The 25995-nt window shown below is 31.0% G+C and overlaps 1 protein-coding gene across 1 annotated transcript; it reads right to left on the bottom strand.

Moving 5' to 3' along the window:
• Window positions 1-1903: 1903 nt before the first annotated feature.
• Window positions 1904-22667, bottom strand: LOC108905983 (proline-rich extensin-like protein EPR1). The gene is made up of 4 exons (XM_018709094.1): window positions 22629-22667; window positions 2777-3046; window positions 2478-2657; window positions 1904-2367 (listed from the first exon to the last, which is right to left on the bottom strand). The coding sequence occupies exons 1-4, from the start codon at window positions 22641-22643 to the stop codon at window positions 2248-2250; spliced, it is 585 nt and encodes a 194-aa protein (XP_018564610.1). The 5' UTR covers window positions 22644-22667; the 3' UTR covers window positions 1904-2247.
• Window positions 22668-25995: the final 3328 nt, after the last annotated feature.

Genomic DNA, 25995 nt, shown 5'->3' with positions numbered 1-25995 from the left:
TCAGCTAAAATTTGCCCCTATTTTTTTGTTTGCCGAAATTTTCAAATTCGATCAAAATAACATCACCATTTTTTCATAGAAAACTCAGATCAATCAAATTTTACTAATTTTACTGTTTAAATTTGAATATAGCAACATATAAAAAAATTGGGACAAATTTTACCCGAATCCCCCCCCCCCCCTTGCTTGGTCGCCCATAACAAACTTCTCTAAGTATTTTTCACGTTGTTTATTACAATGTATAATGATATGATGACATATCAAAATTCATAATGGTACATGTGCCCATTTTAGCCATTCAAGACAAATTTTTTGAATTTTACCAAGGTGATGTAATGAATTGCTTAAATCAATTTTTCTCGGAAATGGAGCATTTTATCCAAAGAAATAAAGAGTAAAGGAAATGAAGATCTATCATATGTTGGCATCTGAATTTGAAAATTTCGACAGGTAAAAAAATAGGGACAAATTCTAGCCGACGATTAAAATTTTATGATCTTTTAATGAGCGTTCATGATGTCAAAATTCATAATTTTCTTTCAACCTGTTTGGAAAATATAAAAAAATGAATTTTTTGAGGCCGATGGCGTAGATCCCTTAGGAAGCATTTCTCGAGCCATGTTTATTTGACAAAATATTCTTATTTTTTACAATATAATCAAGTGGTAAATTATTGGATACTAATTATGAGACACCCTGTATAAAAGCAAATTCGACATTTGATTTAATATTTTATCAAAAATATTAATTATAATGTTAAGCATTATGTATTAGTATACGATGCAGGCTCCTTAATCTGCCGCCACGTTTTTTTACCACGAAAATAAAAAGCTTTATTAAGCCGTCATGCAGGATTGCTAAAATAAATAATGTTTACAAAAAATACACACGCTGGAAGTATGGCTTTCGTAATGGCATAAGTTTTAACTTATTTTAGATAGACGACTGTAAGTTAAAAAATGCAGCATGACAAGTTTATAGACACGCCATTAGAAAATAATGAAATGTGTACACACTTCCGATTAAAACAAAGTGTCCCTCAATGCGGCAAACTTTTCATATTTTTTTGTTTCAGAGTGTATAATGTTTAGTTTTCTTATTACTGAATGGTAAGTTTCAATAAAATATATGTTTGCTTATATTTCTTTTCATACAAATCTATTTACAGAGCTACTTACCATGCGTCGAACTCATCTCGCTTGCACTTAAGAAACGCTACCGACTATATTGTCTGCCATTTCACTTTTGTGGTCAAATTGTATTCCTAAAGCCGAATTTCATAGTCNAAGAATGAAATGTGTACACACTTCCGATTAAAACAAAGTGTCCCTCAATGCGGCAAACTTTTCATATTTTTTTATTTCAGAGTGTATAATGTTTAGTTTTCTTATTACTGAATGGTAAGTTTCAATAAAATATATGTTTGCTTATATTTCTTTTCATACAAATCTATTTACAGAGCTACTTACCATGCGTCGAACTCATCTCGCTTGCACTTAAGAAACGCTACCGACTATATTGTCTGCCATTTCACTTTTGTGGTCAAATTGTATTCCTAAAGCCGAATTTCATAGTCCGCAGGTGGTACAAATCAAGGAGTTTTTGAGAAAAAAAGAGCAAAATTGAGTTTTTGAATTGTCGTAGGAAAACTATGCTAAATTTATTTGCAAATTTCCATTAGTTGGGAAATTATAAAAAAATAGTATTTTTTTAATCTCGAAAAGGATGCGTTTTTGGAAAAATATTAAATCTAATATATTCTATCTAAAAAATATCTAGTACTATTCATTATGGAATTTAGTGGATATTGGCAAACGTGGATTTGTTGAGAAGAAAACTACAAACATTTTCTATGCATTTTTTATATTTTCTTAAAAAAATGTAAATAAAAAAGTATTCGAATAGGTACAATTGTAAGTGATAGGTAAAAAATATATATAAAAAAAACTAAAAACTAAACTTAGGGCTACTACATTTGTATAAAGCTTTTCTTAATTTACATTTGACTATCATATATACAAAATTCAACAACATCTAACGTCACTGTGCAGTAACAGTACAAAGATTTTAATTGCCGTACAAGAATGTCTCTCATTCCCTTCGTTGAATAAAGAATGACATTTGTCCACCGTGATTTTTCCAATAAAACTCGTTTGCTAATGGATATATTAAAAATCACAAGTAAGAATAACTCGACTGGCATTGGAGGTAATATTTACAAATTTACATTTACTTTACGGAAAGTAATTAATAACCAGAACGTCCGGGGGCTCCGTACTCGCTAGAGGGCGCTGCCGGAGCCGAGGGGGCACCGTAAGAACTGGCAGGTTGGCCACTGGCCGGATATCCACCGCCACCTTCTTCCTTCTGAAAATAATTGAGTTAGTTCAATTTAAGACCAATCATTTTTTTTGTGGAAAGGAATAAGGAAATGGGAGATGGAAAATGATCCAGATTTTCTGTTTACGATTTCTTACCTGAGTCTTGTATCTGATGAAGTAGACTTCTGGTTTGCTTGGCTGCGTGGGTGCTGGTGTGGGGATGGTGATTTCTGGTTCTGGTTCAGGTTTCTTCACCAATACGTAAACCAAGGTTTTCTCTTCATTCTGTGGTTGTACTGGGATTATTGGGGCAGTTGGGGTTGGTGGAGTCGGTGCCTAAAAAAGTCTAGGGTTAAACAACCGTATTCCTGTATGTCTTGCTGGGGTATTTTATTGGTAGAAAATTTTAAATATTTAATGCTTCTTAAAATAAAATTGGAAATCAGACCGCTTACCTTAATGAAGATGATCTTGTAGTGTTTCTGTGCTGGGGCCACCGCGATGGGCTTCCTTGGAGCGGGTAGGTCGGTCTCTGGCGGCGGCACATGAACGTACACGTGCTTGTGGATGGTGGGGGGCTGGGCAGGTGCCCCGTACTGTGGGGAGGGACCTGAGGGGTAGCCACCGCCGCCGCCGCTGCCGCCGCCGGTAGGACCGCTTGGAGCGCTGTAGCTGTAACCTGCTTCAGGCCTCGCAAGGGCTACCGCCACCACAGCAAAAAGAACCTACGAGAGAAGTAAAAATAATGAAGATACTTGTAATAATAAATAATCATGTATACATGGTGTGTCATTTAACACTCCCGCTGCCAATATCTTCGAAAGGAAGAAATTTATTTTAGTTCCGGAAACTGGGGTTGTTAGGTTCCTCGAAAAACTTCAAATTGTAGTTAAAATTTTTAGTTGAAATCTTTCTGTATACAGGGTGTCCCTGAAAAGGATAGACAATGCTTGACCACAGGTTCCTTGGATGAAAATAATACTATTTAGCCTAACTTACCTATACACAAAAGTGCACGCCTACTGAGATATAGCCTTCTAAATATAGAATAGATAACCTATTTTTTTCAAATAATTTGAAAACTATTTTTCTTAGAAACTTCAAATTTGGTACACTTATTTTTTTATATAAGGGCAAGGTAAATATAGAATTTGGAGAGAATACATATACAGGATGTTCTATTTCTAGTGCCTGTGCGCCACTGGCTATCCCGTAACTTTTTTGTGTGTATGCCAATGACGACAGAATTTATATTTTTAAAAATAAGCACTATTTTAGAAGATTTTTTTGCTCTTACAAAATTTCGATATCGTTTATGGATTTCGAGTAAAATTCGCATTTTTTATACATTAAATATAGGCAAAAATTCCGATTTATAAAAAATAATTTATAACTGCAGCCTCAAAGCAGGGAATAATAATGAAAAAACGTCACATTAAAAAAAATAACTACACATTTTTGGTATTAGTATTATCAATCAATAAAATAAAAATCAACACTAATATTTTAAATAAACAATATCAACTAATAATGTAAGAAAGTCAACATTAACATTTTAAATAAACTGATATTTGTAATCACATTAAAATAATATTACAGTAAATGCTCAAAGTTACTTTCTTGTTCTTAAACGCAAACATTAGTTCTTCGAAAATTAGAAATTATCCAATAATTGTGCATTACCTCTCATAACATTAATTTCATGTTGTATTCTTTCCCATATTCGTTTTCTGTATTTACTGAAAAGTTATTTTAAACTGTGGTCCTCAACGCTCCCCAAATGAAATAATTACATGGGTTTAGGTCCGGGGATCGAGGTGGCCATTTTAAAAGGGCATTATTTCCTCTACCTATCCACCTGTTAGACCTTTAATAACCTGTAATACCTACCTGTACCCTGTAATACCTGTAACCTGTAATAACACGTCTTTTAATACTCTATTAAAGGAATTTTTTGAAAGCCAACCTCTGCCGCTAAACACCTTTTATTTACTTGACGAATTTCTTCGACCCTTTCTCAAATTTGTTCCTCCAGCTGAATAATTCCGGCCGTACATTATCCACGATTTAATGTTACAGGTAAAAAACGTCTCTCCGCATTAGCAAATGTTTTGTGATTTGGAAATCTTTCAGCATATGTTCAAAATTTTTGATTCCTGGAACGTGGAAATGCAGTCTATCTAAAAGATCGTTAAATTTTGAGTAATTTTTGTAATATAAAGTTGTTCCCAATGATTATTTGTTTTCGAGATATGTCGACTTTAATATGCAATGTATGATGTAACAGAAAAATCTATTATTTTATTTAATCACACTGAGGCGAAATATTCTTTTAAACTATTGTTATAATGGCTTTATTATCACCATATACTAACTAACATACAATAAATTATAAAATGATGATGATGATGATCAACTACAGAAAAAGTAACAGAAAGTATTTAAAATAATAACGGAAATGTAGATGGTAAGTTATTAAAACAAAGACTATAATAAATGTTCAAAATTACGACCTTCATCATTAATACACATGTTAGTCTTCTCTTTAGTTCCACATTACAGACTCTTAACAAAATTTCACGATATAAAGCTGTCGTAGTTGCATAAATTGATAAAATAAAATTACCATTGTAGAATTTTTTTGTAGTTTTACAGAAAGATTTTAACTAACAACTGCAATTTGAAGCTATTCGACGAACCTAAGAACCCTAGTTTCCGGAACTAAAATAAATTTCTTTATTTCGGAGATATTGGCAGCGGGAGTGTTAAATGGCACACCCTGTATATCAGAAGTGTACTTTTTTATAATATAAAAAATGGCACGAAATTAGTGTGCAATATTTTACCAGTTTAATTATTTCTAAATTAAAACAACATAAATTATAAGGAGCATAAGCGGAGCAATTCTTCTTAAGGGAGCTTTATACAACCCTTTTTAGATGCGCTATTGATCATATTTTTTTTAAGTTATATCTGAAACCACTCAATGAAACATTTTATTTTGGAATTGAGTATTATTATATTGTGGAAGTAATAAAAATGCTTCTCAGGGAGGTTATGGACAAATATTTTCCCGTCCTTTTCATAGACGAGTCTTTTTCGAAAAAAATGATTTCTAGTAGAATTAAACTCGATTTCCTTGCTAAATTTGTACGTGAAATAAATATTTTTTTTACGATTTAGACCAATTTAATCAAAGGTCAATACCTACAGGGATAATAGCTTTGTAAAATTAATTTTGCGGCACATTCAAAATCAAAAATTTTTATATCATAAACAATATTCTATACACTGCGCTGTATCGAAGCTAAAATTTATAAATCATGTTTCTAAACGTTATTAATTCAAAAAGATATACATTTTGGAATTATTAAATTATTGGGTTGGGGAATAAGCAATGTCCGTTTTTTTTTCAAATTTAAAATATTTGATGATTTTTTGATGTATTATTCTTGAGAATGGAAGAAAACCTCAAATATCTGAGAAAATTGAAACTGTAATCCCTAAAATGCCTATATCGGTGAAAAAACAATTTGATTTTCTATAACAAGGTGTAAAAAAATATAGGGTCTTCCGTTTGAATTTAAAAAGTTTTGTCGGTTTTAAGTTTTCAAAATGTATCTTAAAAAATGGGACATTTAGTATAATTTTCTCCAGATAATTTTGGTAGTAACAGGTAGTGCATCTTATGTTCTTTGTGTGTTGTGAGAAGCAAGTGAAAGCGTCCAGAATGAAGAAAGTAATAAGAAATTTTCGAAACGCTTACATCTGTCAAATTTTTATAAAATGTCGATAATCTCGAAAATGGTTATATTTTTTGACTTATTCTTCATTTACCTTGTCGATAATGCAATAATATAGGGTATAGGGTGTTCCATTTAAAATAACGAAGTTGACAGCTACTTCCGGTATAACCGGAAGTGCTAAGTTGACAGCATTATTTTCATTAAACAGAACATATCTGATAACTCCCGTACACAAAATTTCAGAGACAAATGTTACATACTTCAAGGGTATAATCTAAAACTTAAATGGTGTCGATTTAACCATACTTGATTAAACGAAAAATGTCGCAAAAAAAAGTTACAGTGTGTTAAAGTTTCTTTTTTTATTTCTTGCTTTTTCCTTAGCTCAGAACCCAGTTAACCGATTTGAGCAAAATTTGCTGTTGTTTAGTTTCTCTTCATGAAGTTTGCAGTGATTATGTTCCTATTATACTCCGCGGTCGAAATTATAGAGAGTGACTAATGGCTAGCTTTTGGACTAGTAAGGGGGATGAAGCGTGCCGGGAACGAAAATCCATTGGCGTGTCTGCGTAAAAGGCAACAAGATATAGAAAATAATGAAAAAAGATAATAAAACATAACATCTAATATTTTTTACGGTAGCTATAACAGGTACTTTGATCCATTTTAATTATTACAGCATTTTAAAACGTCCCAATTGTGTTTTTTTAATTTATAAATTTATTATAGCCATGGAATTAGACCCCTCGTCTACGCTTATGATATGACGTTTTTCAGGACGTGTTAAATCAAGACCGTTTACACCCACTAAAAAAGCATTTCCCTATTCCCTACCAAGTGCAAAAGACAAGAGATAGAATATAGATCGACGTTCAGTGTAACTCGGTCTCTAGACGGTTATAGATTCTATCGATGTGCGTAGCGAGCAGCACAAAGATAAATAATATTGAACCGTATAAAAATCATTTTATATTTTATACGCATTATGGTAATAGTGTTTTAATATTATGTATGAATCACTCTCTATAATTTCGACCGTGGAGTATAGGTTAAATCATACAGGGCGTTCATTTTACTACAACCCTTTGTGAATATTCTTCTGTTACTTTTTTGTATGTTTAAATTTTTACAACACCCTGTTTTTTGTGACATCTTTCGTTTAAGCAAGTTTGGTTAAATCGACACTATTTGGGTTCTACATTATACTCTTGAAGTATGTAACAATCTTTAGGTGACACTCTGTATATGAAACTCGAAGTATCAGTCCGATTTGACCGATAAATAAAAGAAATTATAGACACTTCTTGGAATATTAAAAAAAATGTTTTTTTTTCTAAACATTCGAAGGTTCGAATTTTTGTTCTCATCATTATGTGAAAAACGTCCCTTTAGAGTTTGTGCGCTTTGTCGTGGTCCACGACTCGTGGAACACTCCGTATGTGCAACACACTGATAAACATCAGGCAATGAAGGTTATGAAACGCTGAAGGATTGCAGCAAAACAATTTGTCTTACGTGGATACGTGCAATTAAGCGCCTAACGGGCAAATGGTAATTTCAAGCGAAATTACAGTTGCGGAAACGGGCGATAACAAAGACGTTGCGCAACCAACGCAACCATAAACATCACCATCCAACCTAACCTAACATTTAGTAGCTCACGTACGCCTTAGCCGCAAATAATAGAGATGTGCAGGGGGCTACTTTCTATTTCTTGTTCGATGGTCTACTTTTTCTTTTTTCGTGATGAAGATCGTATCAAGATACGTGTAGCTAATTGGTAATTAATAAATATAGGTTATGTTTTGCGCAGAACATCGGTGTTAGTCGCTAGATAAAATTATAGGGTTCCGGATAATAAGAAGTCTGAGCTAACTTTCTAGGAAATTAGTGGAGGAGACTGACAATTTTTTAGAATTAAGAGTAAAAGAAATGACACTTTTGGTCTTATGATTACTTCTATAATTTGGTGGATTATAAGTGACGGTGGAAATTTAGAAAAAGTCACATATTCTTATGTCCTTAAAATTTTCCCTATCAGAATTATTTCGAATTTTTCCCTGGACAAAAATTTTTTTAGATATAAATTTTCATAAGAACATCCAAGGAAAAAAATCTGTAAGTGTCATAAACTTAGTATTTCGTCCCATGAAAACAATAGTGATGGCAGTTTTCTTTACGTTCCATGTAGTTTATCTAATTGCACAGGGTGTTATTTAAGTACGTGGCCAAACTTCTAGGGTTGATTCTTTCAGTGATTCTAAGACGAAAAGTTTATATAAACATAGGTTTCAAGATACAGATACAGGGTGTCGACTTTTTTTCTAAAAAAATTATTTTATAACATTTTTTTAAGTCTACACTAGACTATTGATACAGAAAAAATAACAGGTACACCCCAGTTTTTGATAGTCTGATAGTTTTAATTTTTTTATTATGTTGTCCCAAGGACATGCAATAAAGTGATTTTTATTTCTTTTTTCTCCAAAAAGGCAAGATACGAAAAAAAAATCAAGAAACAAAAAGTTGTGTTTTTAGTTGCTTAATGCGAAAAAAATTATAAAAGTTTTAAGAAAGTAAGTGACGCACATTTTTATTTGTCAAAAATACTGGGTGAAGTACACCCCGGGACGCTACTGGATTTAATAAATTTAATCTAGTTAGGGCTAAATTAGCCCCTTTCTACCATATATAAACGATTATTATTAAGATATTTACGAAAAAACGATTTTTTAAAAAAAAGTTTGACATTCTGTATGTTGAAAACGCTTCTTTTTACCGGACCTATGTTTATATATCAACGTTTCATCTTAGAATCACTCAAAGAACCATCCCTTGAAGTTTGGCTGCGTGCTTAAATAACACCCTGTATTTTATAAAGAAATTTAGCATTTTTTTTGGTTGATAATATAATTCTAAATACAATGTGCAAAAGTCCAAAAGATTCAGTGGCGTAGACATTTTTATTTCTTTTGACAATTGTGCTTAGGGCAGTGATTTATCTTAATTTTTGTTAATTATGCTGTATTTAAAATTGTATTTGAAAAAATATCCCTATATACAGGGTGTAACGGATGCTGATGGCCAAACTTCAGGGAGTTATTATACAAGTAATTTTCAACAAAAAAGTATTATAAGATTTTTTTGGAAAGTTAATAGTTGCTCTTTTATTTAACATTTTTTGATTTCAANATGCCATCGCGGACTTTTCTGTAGGCATATATAAGATACACAATTCCACCATACATTGATACACTACATAAACTTTCGGACCCCCCCGGCTCGGACGCGAGGCGCGGGGTCACGGGGCGCCCGCGCGACCCGGTCGAATCACGGCGACACGAAATTAATTTCGTTGCGCATTATTTTGATTTTACTATTTCTCCTAAGGTATTCATTTAATCTGCATGATGTAAAAGGAAAAAATAATCTTCATGAAATGCTCAAGCCAACTAACGTATTTAAAATGATAATGATTAATACCGTATTTGTGTAAATAGCTTTCCAGTTACCGATTTATAATTGCCCATTTTTTAAAGTATTAAAATGGATATAGTATGTTATCCTTAAGAGATAGACATATGCCATCGCGGACTTATAAGATACGCAATTCCACCATACATTATTTTGTTATATCTCAAAGGGTTTAGGCAGCGTTTTCGTTGAAAGCTCCCAAACGGCTTAATTTTTTCCGACACCACCAATAAATATTGTTAATGTATACAAAAACTTAACAAATTATATACTAAAACCTTCTCCGAGAACCACTCTATCCATTGGTGAAAACAGCATGAAAATCGGTGCAGTATTTTTTGAGTTTATCGCGAACAGACAGACAGACAGACAATAGACGCGGCGGAGGACTTTGTTTTATAATTATGTAGTGATAAGTCATGTCATGCTTCGTTTTCAAGATATAGATACAGATACAGAATGTCAAATTTTAACAAAATATATTTTATAACAATTTTTAAGTCTAGTATATACTATCGATATGGAAAAAATAACAGGTACACCCCAGTTTTTGGTAGTTTGGTAGTTTTAATTTTTTATTATGTTGTCCCAGGGACATGTAATAAAGTGATTTTTATTTTTCTTTATCTAAAAAGGCAACAATATACGAACAAATATAGTTAGGGCTAAATTAGCCCCTTTTTACCATAAATAACACTACTAAATTTCAACAAAATCGGCTAAACGATTATTATTAAGATATTTACGAAAAACCGATTTTTTTAAAAAAGTTTGACATTCTGTATGTTGAAAAAGCTTCTTTTTACCGGACCTATGTTTATATAAACTTTTAGAATCACTCAAAGAATCATCCCTTGAAGTTTGGCCGCGTGCTTAAATAACACCCTGTATTTAATAAAAAAATTCAGCATTTTTTTTTGGTTGATAATACAATTCTAAATACAATGTGCAAAAGTACAAAAGATTCAGTGGCGTAGAAATTTTTATTTCTTTTGAGAATTGTGCTAAGGACAATGATTTTTTTTAATTTTTGTTTATTATGCTATATTTAAAATTGTATTTCAAAAAATATCCATACATATCTTTTTCTTGGGAAGTTAATCTCTTTAAGGATATTATAAAGTTATTGTCTGACAAACTTATTTAAAATTTAAAAAATAACTTCAAAATGTTTCGTTTTTCGAATAAAGTAGAAGTATTTATTTTCTTAGAAATTATTATGTATAATAAATACTAAGTGGCATCAAAATTTTAAGGTTGTTAATTACAGTATCTCCCAATATCTCCTCTAGGAGTTGGTAGATTTGTATACCAATTCAGTAAAGTTTTAAAGTACGATAGTTTTTCTTATTGTTGTGCTATGGCCTTAGTTTAACTTTTTACTTTCTTAGCTAGGATTCTTTGACCTGCCCTTGTCGTTCTCGGGCTAGGTTCTGTGGATGGGAATCTGCTATTCTGAGAATCTGCTATTAGAACCCCTAACGGATCTACCCCCACAGAGTCTAGCTCGAGAACAACAAGGGCAGGTCGGAGATTTCTAGCTAAGGATAAGGAAATGAAAGGTAAATCTGTAACTGGCATCGATCAGATACATAGGTCTCAGAGGAACAACCCGAAAAACCACCGTACTGTAAATATCAACACATGCCACGAAAACACTACCGGTATTTTTTTGTTTTTAATTATTTACATCATAAGCATCACCAAAGTCAAACACTTGCTTTAATGAATGTTTTTAATTATTGTAATTTCAACCTAAGTTTTGTAGAATAATACATATTCCGATTTTAACACTACGGCTTGTTTCATGTGTCGCGCAACACCTTGTATATTTTGATATTTCGTGCATCCTCTTTAATATCGTCTATAAATTATACAGATACAGTTTTTATAAAGGCCAATAAAACCATAAATTTACTAATAGTTTTCGGTTTCTATGCAAATATAAACGATAAAGCATCTTCATTATTCATCATCCGTTAAGTTGTTTTAAGGAAGAATTCGCCGCTCACTGTGTCATCCTCTCACTTTTGGAGATATGTTTTGGACGTCTATAAAATTTATACGACAATAGTAGGTAATAATGCCAATGCAAAATCGTTTTTCCAAACGAATAGCACTTCATTTAACGATTTAATTCTTTGAATAATAGATGTAATATGCAAAACTATACAAAAAAGAATTAGTAGGTAAAAAGTGCAGAAATAAATTCAAAATCCGACGTAAAATGTTTATACAGATTTAGAAAATAGTATTTTATATACAGGGCGATTCATTAGGAATGGCAATTCTTTGATCTACAAATACTAGCGATTAAAATATGACGATAGGGCGAGCCTTATCTAAAAACAAATATTGCAGGTTTAATTATGAGTTACAGGGTATAGAAAATTAGAATTTGATTTTGAAATTTCTTAATAATTTTAAAATTTTTGTAGTATGAACTATATTACTTTCACGTTTTTTTTCTTAACAAATATTAATTTTCCATTAATTTTGACAAATGGCGGAGAGGCGATGAGTCATATTTCTAGAACCTCAGAAATTTTACGATCATTATTTTTAATTTCTAGTAGTGTTTCCCAGAAAAAAAGATTGTACTTTATTTTAAAAACTAACGATTCTCGAGTTTATTACTTTTTTATATAAATTGCCTTTGCCCAGTATTTTAATAGACTTTAATAAAATAGTGATTATAGAGTTCCTTCACAGTCTTTTGTTTTTTTAAGACAGCAGTATAAAATTAAAATACTTTTTTTTTTCAGACACTATGTATATTTTTAAGTAACTGAAGTGACTTGTCGAAAAACAGCATTGCTGAAAAATTCGAATAACAAAACAAAACTGCAAAAAACCGACATGTTTTTCGCAAACACTATGTTTTAATTAAAAAGTAAACTTATATTGATGTTTTGCTGTCAATAACTCTCCTACGCCAAGTTTCATTACAAAGTGACAAAGTTATCATTAAAATTATTATTATTATTTTGTAATATTTTATTCTCGTAAATATTTAGGGAAAAAATTGTTATACATGGTGATTCACAAATGGTTTTACTCGAAAATCAGGCTTTTTTCGAAAAACATAAGAGAGTAATGATTTGTAGAAAATTGAAAGACGAATCCGAAAATATCATGGTTGTTACCGTAAAGCAGTGGCGTACTATTTTATTTAGAAAAATATGCCACCGATACCGTCACTGGAGCATGTAAATTTTAGGAAAAGCCCTCAGATTTTGGACAATGTTTACATAAATACAAGTGCCCAATTTCAAATTATTTCACTTACTTGTTTTCATTTAAAAAAAATAAAAATATTTTTTAAAGTTTTACACCCTATAGGTATCTTTTTAACGATGAGTCCTAGATAAAAACTTTATAGGAAAGACTCCCCTTAAAATTCACCAAACAATGTGAGGTTTCAGTTTTGGTCACCATTTGTGAATCACCCTGTATATTAACTATAAAGTCGGTTTCCGATTGTCTTTATATTTCATATGTCGGGTTGGTCGTCTGACCCAGAGTCGATATCTCTTATACAAACATTAAAGTTGAGTGCACTTTTTCCTGCAATTTTTTTAAATTTATTCCGTCGTGAAATCTGTTAAATTAATTTGCATTCCGCTTACTGTATAAAAAAGTAGTTGATCAGTGACTTTCGTTAAAAACCAGAATTCGCGTGATTGAAGTGATTGATATAATTAAAAATATAAAGTTTGAATCACTTAATATTTTGTTCCATTTTATGCATTTTAATAAATTATGTCTACACAAAATAAGTTATCAAGAAAATAATGCTACACCAATATTTTTTTTATGACAACTCCGATATATTACAGTAACATAAGAAGTAACAGCTTAGTATCAGTTGTAAAGTCCTAATTTGTTTAGAAATATATTGACACATGAAAAAGTGATTTTGTTCATAAACATTTTTTATGAATGTGAAACTATAATAAACAGTTCTATAAGCGCCAAAAAGTGATAGTAATTCTGAATTTGATAAGGGTTTATGGTTTATTAAGGCATTATAGCTACCAATTTTTTCGGATGGAATGGGTTGACCTGAAATTTGAACTGTAGCTAAGGAATAGCGCAAGAAACAAAAGTTATATAGTGCCGATGTGTGCTTTTACCCTATGGATGGATGCCACCCCTTCTGGAGGGTGGGATTTTTTTTATTAAAAATAACCTCACGATTCGATAGAGGGACGAATTCTAATTAAAAAATGTTCTATAAGAATTTTTTGTACAGTCAATACTTTTTGAGTTATTTGCGCCTAAACATGTTCGTTTTTAGCCCAAAAATGCATGCCTTTTTTCGAGAGTATCTCAAAAACTACAAGTTTTATCAAAAAATGATCATAAGCAAAAATGAAGGTAATTAAATAGCAAAGAGATTGCTTTTTTATTTTTGTAGGTAGTATGGAACCCGGGTTATAACTCCCAGAAGTTGAAGTCAGTTTCGAAGATAGCTATAATCGAAACGTTCATCGTCCTGTAGCGGAAAAATTAAAGGTTTTTCGAGGAAAACTTATATAAGTTCTTGAAATGACCTTTAAATTGAGTTGTGGTAAAAGTTGTTAGCATGAAAACTAATGAAGTTACAATCAAAATAAAATGATTATCTTGATTTTTGAGAAAAAAAATCGGTATTAAAATTAATGACTTGAAAAAAAAATAAACGTATTCCTTCTGCAATTTACTTTATTTTTGTATTATCAGTAATTTCTGGGAATTTGCGCGATTATAGAAGCGTAAATTTAAAAAAAAATATTTCATTTACCTACTTTTGAATAAAATTTTTCAATTTTTTATAAAATCGCTTCTTTTCAAAATATTTGAAAAACTAACAAAGTTATAAAAAAATTTATAGAATAAGAAATTGTAGGTTTTTTTCTTTCTGAACAATTTGCTTTATTTAAATTTTTGTAGGACATAATTTGACTGAGTTATGATCATTAGAAGCTCAAAACTAAGCTCCAAGACTGCCTTTCCTGAACCCTTTTAGCTTACAAATCTAAAAAACGAAGGGCTCAAAAAAACTGCAAATCACAGAACTTAAAGTGCTTTAAATTCCGTACAAAATGATTTTTTCGGTAAATTTATAACTTTAAAATTACAAAAGTTATGGCAAAAAATGAATCGCATTTTTTCGGCAAAATTTTCGGAGCGGGTAAATTACAATCATTTTTGTGTATTTTGGAGCACTTGTGAACTTATTTGAGCAAGTATTTTAATAATATACATACGCGCACGTGTCCATTTATAATGTATATAATTTTTTTTATTAGATATTAATTTAATAAAAAAATATTAAGAATAAATTCAATAAAATTTTAAAAAATTAATTATATCATCATACTAACATATAATTTTTAGGTAATTTTTCTATAAGGGGTAAGGTTTTTTATGAGGGGTAGGTCTTCCATAAGGGTTTTTTGGGTGGCTGAAAAGTTGCAATATATTATAGATCATTTGAAAACCAATAAAAAGTTTATAATTAAACATATGCATACCATTAAAACATCTCAAGCTTTCAATAATATTTTTTTGTTTATTTTATTATAAGGGATGGTTTTTAAGGGTTGCAATTTTGTAATGAGTCGTAAGCTTTCTAATGAATAACAAAAGAAATGCAATACATTGTAAATGCACCAAAAGAATATCTTAAACTGTTGAAAAACTTTTTTTTCTATTTTTTTTGGCCATGGAAGGGTAGTTTTTAAGGATTTTTAATGGTTGAAAAGTAATTAAATTTCATAAATTATATTAAAAAATATGAAGGGAACTTTATCCAACATATTTGAACATGAATTGAATCTTTAAAATACGTAAATCTGCGATTTTTGCATTTTTTTCGTACAAGGGTAGTTTTCACCCCCAAATAGAAAAAAGCACACATCTAGACAATATAACTTTTGATGTGGGGGGTCAGATGAGCTTGTATGCAAATTTTCAGGAAAATCAATGCTATTCGAAAAAATTGGGAGATTTTACCTTATTTTTGCCTTCAGTGACTGGACTATTATTAAAATTGCTGTTCATTTATTGAACATTGTTGTATAAGTATGTCACATAGTAACCTTTAAATTTTTTCCAATTTTGTTTTCAATGTATATAAAATCTACATAAATAAAAATACATACAAAATTTGTTTTTTAACACAAGTTGATGGTAATATATTATGGGATAGTGTATATACTTACTTAATTTAAGTATTTAAATTGATGGTGCATTAATATCACCATTTTACGTAGGAAGAACGCTAGACGTTAATAAAAAAGAGATATTTTCAATTTAAATTAATATCTGTTACTGCGTCTCTTTCCTATTAAAAAAAGCGGATGCAGAAAACAAATGAATATATTTAAAGTATCTGACATGGGTCGCTGCATATAGTTAGAATAATGCGTTCTGGCGTAAAGTAGTTGTAGTTAAGATCTCGGTAGAGCAGATATTTAGCAACTACTGGAATTAGGGATATATGATAAGAGTTATACAGGGTGATTCACAACTTATCTAAAAAAAGTTGGGAATAGATGCGGCATGAGAAATGGAGTCAATGTCGTAAAAAAAAATTTTTGTAAAATACTTATAGTTTCCGAGAAAAATTTTTTTTAAGTTGTAGTACTTTGAACTATTACATAGCTGGACAACTGTAGTCTGTATCGTCATTCGCAATACGCGTGGAAAGCCGCGTGGCCTCAGCGACTTAGAATACTGAAATCCGATTTTACAATCGTCGTTGCGATAGTGCTTACAAAAGTATTTTAGTAGATAGTGTCAAAAATTGCTTGCGTGCATAGCAACTCGGAGTTAATGGATATTGTTTTAATTTATTGTATTATGGTGAAGCATTTGTGTTATGGTGAACAAGACAACATTTGTGTTAGTTCGTAGAAGCTGAGTAATACGGACCCAAATGTCACACGTTGGTGGACAAGATTTTGAACAGATGTTGTAACATCAGGTATGTCAAATTATTTTATTATTTAAAACCACAAATTAATTTTATTCATTAATAATAACAATAGCGGCAAATGCAGTTGAGTTTGCTGATATAAAATAGGTGCTATAAAATTGTATTTATTTCTTTCCTTGCGAAGTTTTTGTCCGTTTTTATCACACTGCCGCCATGTCGGTCGCATTGAGCAAGGTCAGGCTTTACAGTTGACCAGTTTCCAGTGCCGTGTAGAAGTGTATTTTTAAATCATTTTCGAACTGACCTTTTTGAATTTTTCTTTACAAAATTGTATTTGTAAGAGTCCCTTATACATCTAAAATTTTTTTTTTGGATAACTTCTGAATCACTATATATTCTGTGTCCACTGAGTGATTTTAAATGTAGTTGCATCTCAGATAAATGAATATAAAAATAATTGGCTTTTATTAAGCAACCACACAAGTATGTAAACGTGGGAGAAACATTTTTTGGTCCTTCGAACCGGATCATAAAATGTTGCTACTACGTTGATGTTACACTTGTGGCGTCTAAATAAAAGGTAAATCTCTTTATAATAATTCATTTACGCCTTTTTTCAAATAAGGTACTTTAAAAATATTTATTAGTTTTTTGTATCTGATTTCTTTCAGAAATTCTTTAGAAATTTCAAAACTTTAACTAACATGAAAAAAGCAAATTACAATAGGACGAGGATATATACTTTGTTTTATTTTCCATTTGGCTGTTTTTTTTTTTCAGTGTAAGATTTCTAGTTAGACAAAACTATTTTCATGCAAATATAAGTAAAAAACAAGAAAAACAAAACTGCCAGATAAATAACTTCAGACAATAATGCCTCTGTTATTATGAAGCTTTTATTGAGTGATTTTTTGTAAAACATATTATAACAATTAAAATCCCACTTTCCAGCACACCCTGATGTTAATTGTTTTAATTTCTGTAGACATTAAATAAGGAAACGTATGCACGTAGGCAATTGCTATTATTTAAAATTCGTTACATTCGTATTTCTGTACCAACTACATACCAGAACACGACATAAGCTTACAATGTATCGTTACATCAATAGAAAGTTATAATGTGAAAATAATAATAATAATAAATTCGCTAATATTATAACAGTCTTTTTCGTAACCACCAATGTGCAACCATATTTTATATTCCGAACATTACGTTAAGTATATCGACGACTGCAGTATTCTACACAGACTTTGAACTAGTTCTCGCCTTGCAAATTTATTGAGAAATAATGAGGGGATCCTGTCGAATACTAACTACGAGTAGGTATAATGCTCGATGAACAAATAGGCACGATCAACACTCAACGGAAAGAAAGACCGGGCTATTATATTTTTATTAGCCGCTACTGCGGTTGCTCGTTATCCATAAACGAAGGGTAATTACGCGGTGAATCGTCTATTGTTTCGATGCGGAGCGCTTAGTAGGCTGGTAATTAAGCGGTATTTTCGATTGTTTACCCGGTGTTTGCTCTCTAGTTGCATTGAATTCTAATTGAAAGTCTAATTGAAAACATGAAGAAACTTTTATATATAACGTCATTTTTTACCCGAAACAGCAAATAGTAATTAAGGTACCCAGGGGTAATTTTTGTCCTCTGTGATGCGTTCTGTTTTGGTTTTGTATGTCTTCTCTTATTTCTTTTTTAATTTTTGAATTTTTCATGCTCCTACAAAATGTAAAAAGCAAAAAAACTTCCAAAATGTGACTTTTGAAGGGCTGTAATAATGGTCGTGTCGAGAAGAAAAAGAAGTTTGAAGATTCTAGTTCTGAAATTTTGAGATGAACAATTTTTTTGAGCATCACTCTCGGCTCAGTCAAAATAAATAATGCAAGGCTTTTTCTGCTGTTTTGGAAATATTGCGAAAAGTAGGTATAGTTATTACGATGTCAATTGGAACCTGTAAATCTTAAAGCACAGGATCGTATGCACTTCTCCTGAAATTTCTTCCTATGCTTTGACCATGATGTGTCTCGTAATTTATACTCGAATAGCAATTCGGCGAGTCCGGTATTGGTAAACTAGTTCGCCTGATATAGAATTGACGGCGGTGTGCTGATCATCAAAGCAAACCTGTATTGGCCCACTAGGTCATAAATATTTTTTTTTGTATGGTACACGGGTTCACTTAGCTTTGCCGCTTTGCCAGTGTAGTGCAGAGCATTGCTTGGCGGGGTATGTTGTTGGTATTATTATTTATTAGTTAATATTATTATTTGTTCATATCGTCACAGTAAAGGGTAATAGTTATTAAAATAAATGTTATATGTAATTATCTAGTAATTTAGCGTGGCTTTCTGGAGACTCTTCGAAGTGGAGGATAACGAAATAATTCAGGAAAATCCTCAAATAGTGGAACAGATTTTTGTGTCGAAAGTATCGAAAAAAACTCAGAGTTTAAAAACAAAGATTTACACGTAAAAAGTCAACGTATTATATTAAATATATATGAAGGTTTGAAAATTAAAAATAGTGAACAATGTGATAAAAAAAAGTTCGGAAACGTATTAACGAATTAACTAAGATATCAAAAACGAGAATTTATCGCGTAACTAAAGAAGGATTGATCACGGTACAAAGAGGAAACGGAAAAATACAAAATTAAAGAAAATTAACGATTTTACCAGATGTAATGCGGCTCACAATTTATAATATGTATAAAGAAAATAAAGTTCCTACTTTAAACATGATTCTAGATAAATTAAGCGATTATCCCGATTATAATTATAAATCTTTAAATATTTTACGACATTACAATGCGATTTTAAACATAAAAAACTTGACAATCGTATGGTAATATAGCTCGGAATATAGTATATCTAGACGAGACAGGGCTAAATTTTTCTGGAGGTCTATGGATTCCGTAGAATTTATGAGTTAAATGTTTTTATGTGGTTCCAATTGAGATCGTAACAACTATACCAATGTTTGTCTTTTACTTTTTTTTGTTTTTTTTTTTAATTTAAAAAAAAACTTTTTTTTCGACATTTGAAATAGTCAGTGTAAAGTTGTAAAAAAAGAACCGAAATTTTTAAAAAATTTGGCAAATTGTTTTTTTTTTCAAAATTTTTAATTTTTTTTCTTTCGATATTTGATAAGTATATAATACGAAATTGTGAGAAAAATAACGAAAATAAATTTGTCTCATCTTAATCATTAGTTGATGTTTAAGGAGCAATAAACTTGCTCAGGAAAGGAATACGGTTCGTTTCATAATTTACACACAAACATTGCTACTTTTTGCTATATTTTCAAAGTAATCGTTGATTTTCCAAAACAGCAAAAAAGTAATTTTTTGCACTTTTTCAAATAAATGCTGTATAAAAAAAAATCTCAAACATACCAAAAGGCCTTTGAAGAGAATTGATTTAGGTCTCTAAAACCTACCTTCCGTTCATGAAATATCGATGATAAAAAAAAATGTGACTTCGGGGTTTTCGTCGGCTAGTCATAGGCGTGTTCATCGTAAACAAATAAATAAACAGCTAAGTATAAATAAAAATAAATAATTTTGCGTGGTCCACATTATTAGAATAATAAAACACGTATACACGAAGCAAACGCGAAACCAATAACTGCCGTTATTACCGGTTTCGTACGATGCGTTGTAGTGAAAGGCCGACGCGACGACTATGATCATCCGACCAAGTCCCGAACTCTACTGATGAATCAGTCTAAATGACTCTGTCATTAATTAAACCAGAAAAAAAATTTCTGAGCTCACTTAAAAGAAAATTGTAAAATTTTTGCCTTCCAAAACTAGAATCTTCAAGCTTCAAGATACTTTTTTTTCTCGGGATGATCATTATTCACGAAGTTGTACATCCTTTCGAAAGTCACTAAAAGAAATTGTAAATTTTTCTACTAAAAAAAAACAATTCNTTTGAAATAGTCAGTGTAAAGTTGTAAAAAAAGGACCGAAAGTTTTCAAAAAAATTTGGCACAATTGTTTTTTTTTTCAAAATTTTTAATTTTTTTTCTTTCGATATTTGATAAGTATATAATACGAAATTGTGAGAAAAATAACGAAAATAAATTTGTCTCATCTTAATCATTAGTTGATGTTTAAGGAGCAATAAACTTGCTCAGCAAAGGAATACGGTTCGTTTCATAATTTACACACAAACATTGCTACTTTTTGCTATATTTTCAAAGTAGTCGTTGATTTTCCAAAACAGCAAAAAAGTAATTTTTTGCACTTTTTCAAATAAACGCTGAGTATAAAAAAAATTCTCAAACATACCAAAAGGCCTTTGAAGAGGATTGATTTAGGTCTCTAAAACCTACCTTCCGTTCGCTGTACGACCATTAGTTCATGAAATATCGATGATCAAAGAAAATGTGACTTCGGGGATTTCGTCGGCTAGTCATAGGCGTGTTCATCGTAAACAAATAAATAAACAGCTAAGTATAAATAAAAATAAATAAATTTGCGCGGTTCACATTATTAGAATAATAAAACACGAAACACGTATACACGAAGCAAACGCGAAGCCAATAACTGCCGTTATTATCGGTTTCGAACGATAAGCTGTAGCGAAAGGCCGACGCGACGGCTATGATCATCCGACCAAGTCCCGAACTCTACTGATGAATCAGTCTAAATGACTGGCATTAATTAAACCAGAAAAAAAAATTCTGAGCTCACTTAAAAGAAAATTGTAAAATTTTTGCTTTGCATTATTTCTTTTCAAAAAAATTGTTCATCTCAAAAATTCCAAAACTAGAATCTTCAATCTTCAAGATACTTTTTTCTCGGGATGATCATTATTCACGAAGTTGTACATCCTTTCGAAAGTCACTAAAAGAAATTGTAAATTTTTCTACTAAAAAAAAACAATTCCTGCTAATTATATACCATGGAGATAGGGTGCAATATTTTAATCCCCATGAATTGAAAGATATATTTTAGTCCTATGATATAAGTAGGTACGCTACTTTTTTGTCTTACGTATTGATATGTTAGAAATGTCACATTTGGATATAAATATATTTATAAATAATACATTTTTTATTTAAAAGATACACTTTCCTATCCGAACATAAACATTTTTATTCATGTTCATATAATCATAACTATCAACTTGAGTTTTGTTCTACGTCTCAAAGAAAGCTGATCACTCTGTACATACACAAAATTATTACTTTCCTTCAAATTTCATGTTAAAGCTGTGATACTTCTTTTTTGATATACATATCATATTTTTTATGTCGCTATATTAATCTACGACTCCGTTTCAATAGCCTGTCGCGTATAATTAAATTAGTATATCGGTCATTCCCCTATTAATCTTGGCTTTAATCTTTATACATATTCATAACTGCTCGATTAAATTGACAGTGAAATTAATTTTATGCCACTGGGTTACATTCTTTTCTCTTTCATATGGTTCGTGACATGAACTATTAACTAAATTAATAGTATCTAATTAACATTTAGTTGTAATATCAACGAAGTTTACACGTTTTGCTGAGCACAAGCCCGAGGATGACTAATTAATATGGTTAATTAAACTAATTCGAACTAAATTAGTTGAGAGCATTTCTAGTTGTCATTATTTTAGAATGAAAAGTTAATTTACAGATGGTTGTGTTTGATTTTACTTACTACATTTTATACAAATTCTATATTTTTAATAAAATACCGATTGTCAAAATATATTTAGATGTCTTGAAAAGACTTCGTTCAAAAAAGAATACTAATAACATTTTTTCGAAAATATATCCTACAGATTTATCAATGTTTAAAAATAATGTGTTTTATATATTTAATTATTATTAAATTCGAACCATATAGTACGTATCATTTCTAACAACAATTTGTTAAATTGCTTTTGATCAAAAAGTAGCAAACTGGTTTAATTATATGAAAATTGCATCAAACCAAAAAGTTAATGTCTTTCAAAAATTATGAAAATATAAATATCCATAAAAAATTTCACTATTACACGTTTCTTTTTTTTTAAATCATCCAAATTTTTTTTATTGTCAAACCTCAGAGACATGAAAAATAGTAACGTAGTAATAGTCCGTTTCACTGCGTCACAAGCACTAAAAAATGAAAACCGCCCACACTGCGCACTTCCCATCAAGATACCTACCGCAAAAATTTTCATCTCCAATTCGGGTAATTCGCCACACCACTGAGTAAAAACTACTGGACGATGTTCACCTGGTTTACAATTTATACCTAATTTAAAAAGGACACCCCATCGGGAGGTGGAAAATCCTGGTTTTGGAGCGTCTGCTATTGTTGTAGAAATGGGAGAATCCCCCCCTCTGCCCCGGCGCTGTCACGCGCCCGTGGCGCTTCTTTTTTGGTGGAGTTAACGCGTAGAAAGGTAAAAGTACGGAGACGACCTCAGGGGGAGGTGCGCTGGGAAAATGGTCGAGGCGCATAATTCTTTGCGGAGCCACTTTTGTATCTTCTTTTAGTTGGTACGCTTGAAGCAACAGGAAAAGTTTCAGTAGGATGATGTTAAGTCGCTTGACTCTTACAATATGAGAAGTGTAATTAGTGTTCTGATGATGGCAATAGATATAGTTTAGAAACGTCGCCTGATTGGTAAAGTGAGATGCGTTTTTCTGAATTTCTTTAATCTTTCTTAATGCAGATTTGGAACGTTGTGGTTATTGTTAGGAATACGTCAGCAAATATATTACTCTTTTTTTATTGAAATGATATACAGGGTGATTCACAAATGTTGACCAAAAATTAAACTTCGTATTCTTTGGTGAATTAAGGGAAGTTTTTATCTAGGACGCTTTGTTAAAAAGATACAGGGTGTTAGACTTCAAAAAATATTTTTACTTTTTTTAAAATAATTTGCAACTGGGCACACGTGTATATGTAAACATTGTCCAAAAATTTAGATGCTTCAGTGGGGGAGATACAGGGTATTGGTGGCATATTTTTCTATATAAAATAGTACGCCACTGCTTTACGGTATTCGTCTTTCATTTTCTACAAATTACTACTCTCTTATGTTTTTCGAAAAACGCCTGATTTTCGGGTAAAACTTAAAAACGAACTGAAAACACCTGAGCTCAACCCACTGGATTTCTTTTTGAGGAGTGCTGTTAAACGGCTGGTATATAGTGAATAAATTAATACACTTGAGCAGTTACAAGAAATTATTAAATAATAACGACTGTATCTTGAGCACACACTTCGGTGATTTAAAGAAAAGCCAAAGAAATTTGTATGTTAAAGTGTGTATAAAATTACTGGTATATAACAAGAGAAAGAAACAGAAATTGACTAACAATGTCGAACACGTGGAGTGAAATAAAGTGAGGTTAAATGTTAAATGAAATTGAAAATTGACATTCTACAATTCTAAGGATTACCAACTAAGTGAGAACAAAAATTTTTAAAGTTAAACTACCAATATACTAATAACAAACTATCAGCTGTGAATTAATGAGATTCCTAAAGATACTTGAATAAAGGTTTAAAATTACAATTTAAATTGACTTGAGTAGGATATGGATATGATTTAATTTTATTATTAGTTATTTAAAGAAAACAATAAAGCATAATCCAGAATTAAAAAAAGACAAAGTTTTAATAAACAACAAATATTTTCTTTAGAATTCTATTTTATAAGGTGCTCAAAGTGTTCACCATTTACCTCCTGACAGTAATGAATTCGCTGAACAAAGTTTTGTAGTGAATCTAAAACGATGTTGGCAGGAATAATGGAAATTTCATGCCTTATTCTTTTTGTAGACTACATTTTTTATGTGACCCTACAGAAAAAAGTCAATCGGGATCATATCGGGAAACCTAGCTGGTCATTCAATTGCCCCTCTGAGTCCAATCCATTTATCAGGAAAAGTTTCATCTAGATATGCCCGTACCACACGTTCAAAATGTGGAGAAGCCCCATCATGTTGAAACCATATCTGTTCTGCCTGTAAATTGGGATTGTTATTATTCGGGAATAATCGTTTAAGGTCTGTGCATTATGTGTTATATGAATTTTGTTTAAAATTTCGAGAAGAATTGGAGTATGGAATACTATACAGGGTGTTCCATTAAAAAAAGTAACTTTGTTTTGTCATGACTTTCAAAATTCAAAAAATTACTTTTATACGACAGAGGTACCTTTTGAATGCAGTAAGCATTATATTGGAAAAACCTCACGACCTGTAAAAATAGACGATCTCAAAAATTAATTTAAAAAACGAGAAAAATGTGCCTTCATACTTGTGAAAACGGTCATACAATTCAATGCGTTTCAAAAATGAACACCTGTATAATAATATTTAGGGGTCATTTTTTTTCTATGCTCCCCAACTATAACTTCAAAGACAAATGGCGCCGCTACGAATCTGGAAAAGAATCGTTGGATTTATGACACACAAATGTATTTATTGAATTTGAATGTGTTCGCTAATAGGAACACACATATGGAAGAGAAATCTGCATTTTTAATTGAAGAGATGGATTATCTAATGAATTTTGAAGTACTTATGCGAAAATGTGTCACGCGAACGAAACGATTGCAGAAACGGTTTTGTATACATTCCTTTTAAAATTATTGTTATTTAGCATTCATGAAATACTGCATTTGAATGCTTTGACGTCTCTAAATAATTTCTTCTATGACTCAAGTCTTTGAACATATAAAAAAAAATCCTCTTATATGTAGCTGTCTGATTTTAATTTTTAAATAATTAACAAGTGATACTCAAAATCTGAATGTAAATTATTTAATAATTGCCTATTAACAGAAGAGGTTGTGCCTTATGTCAAAAATTGTTTAGGTTTGTTTTATCACATTCGTCAATCATAAAAAACTTCTATACTATCATTCTATCTCAGTAGATCCGGCAGAGATTTTCAAATTCCTGCATTAATTAACTTTATTGGATTATAATATATTCGAAAATATTTGGTTGAGGATCATCAAACTATAACTGAGATGTTTATTTTTATTAATATCTAGCAACTTTCGATTTTATGCAGTTTTATTTAATTTCAAAGCTTGTTTAATTGTTCTACTTTCCCAAAATTTGTTCCTGAAAACGTTAATTGTGAATAGTTAATTTTATTTCAAAAAACGTAATTTCAATTGTAGACCATATTTCAAAAAATATAAATTGTATTTCAGTTCGTGAAACATATTTCAGAAAAAATTTAAGTCAAATTAAGTTTTAATAATAAATTATTATAATGTTTAATATAATACGTCTGTACAGGGTGATTAACTATATTTTGACCCCCCTTTAACTTTTTTGTTTTAAGACATAAAAAAAATGTGAAATACAAAAGTTGCACGATTTTTTGTGAAGTTTTCGAAATTAACAGTAGAAAAACAAATGAAGTACAAACAAAATAGCCGCGAATGTTAATTTCGTTATTTTAAATGGAACACCCTATATATTTTTACATATTTGGATAGAACGTATCCTGCTGAGCACAGTCATATATGGTTTGTTGGGTCCATCTCTAACAATAAG

Source organism: Anoplophora glabripennis, unplaced genomic scaffold (assembly GCF_000390285.2).
Source record: "Anoplophora glabripennis isolate ALB-LARVAE unplaced genomic scaffold, Agla_2.0 scaffold242, whole genome shotgun sequence".
In the NCBI taxonomy this organism is placed as follows: domain Eukaryota; kingdom Metazoa; phylum Arthropoda; class Insecta; order Coleoptera; family Cerambycidae; genus Anoplophora; species Anoplophora glabripennis.
This window is presented reverse-complemented; position numbering and strand designations above follow the sequence as displayed.

Bases quoted from the DNA above. Each gene is read 5' to 3' on its own strand.
- LOC108905983 (XM_018709094.1), bottom strand. The intron at 2,658-2,776 runs GTAAGCGGTCTG...AGACTTTTTTAG, and splicing joins ACAAGATCATCTTCATTAAG to GCACCGACTCCACCAACCCC. The intron at 2,368-2,477 runs GTAAGAAATCGT...AATTATTTTCAG, and splicing joins TCATCAGATACAAGACTCAG to AAGGAAGAAGGTGGCGGTGG.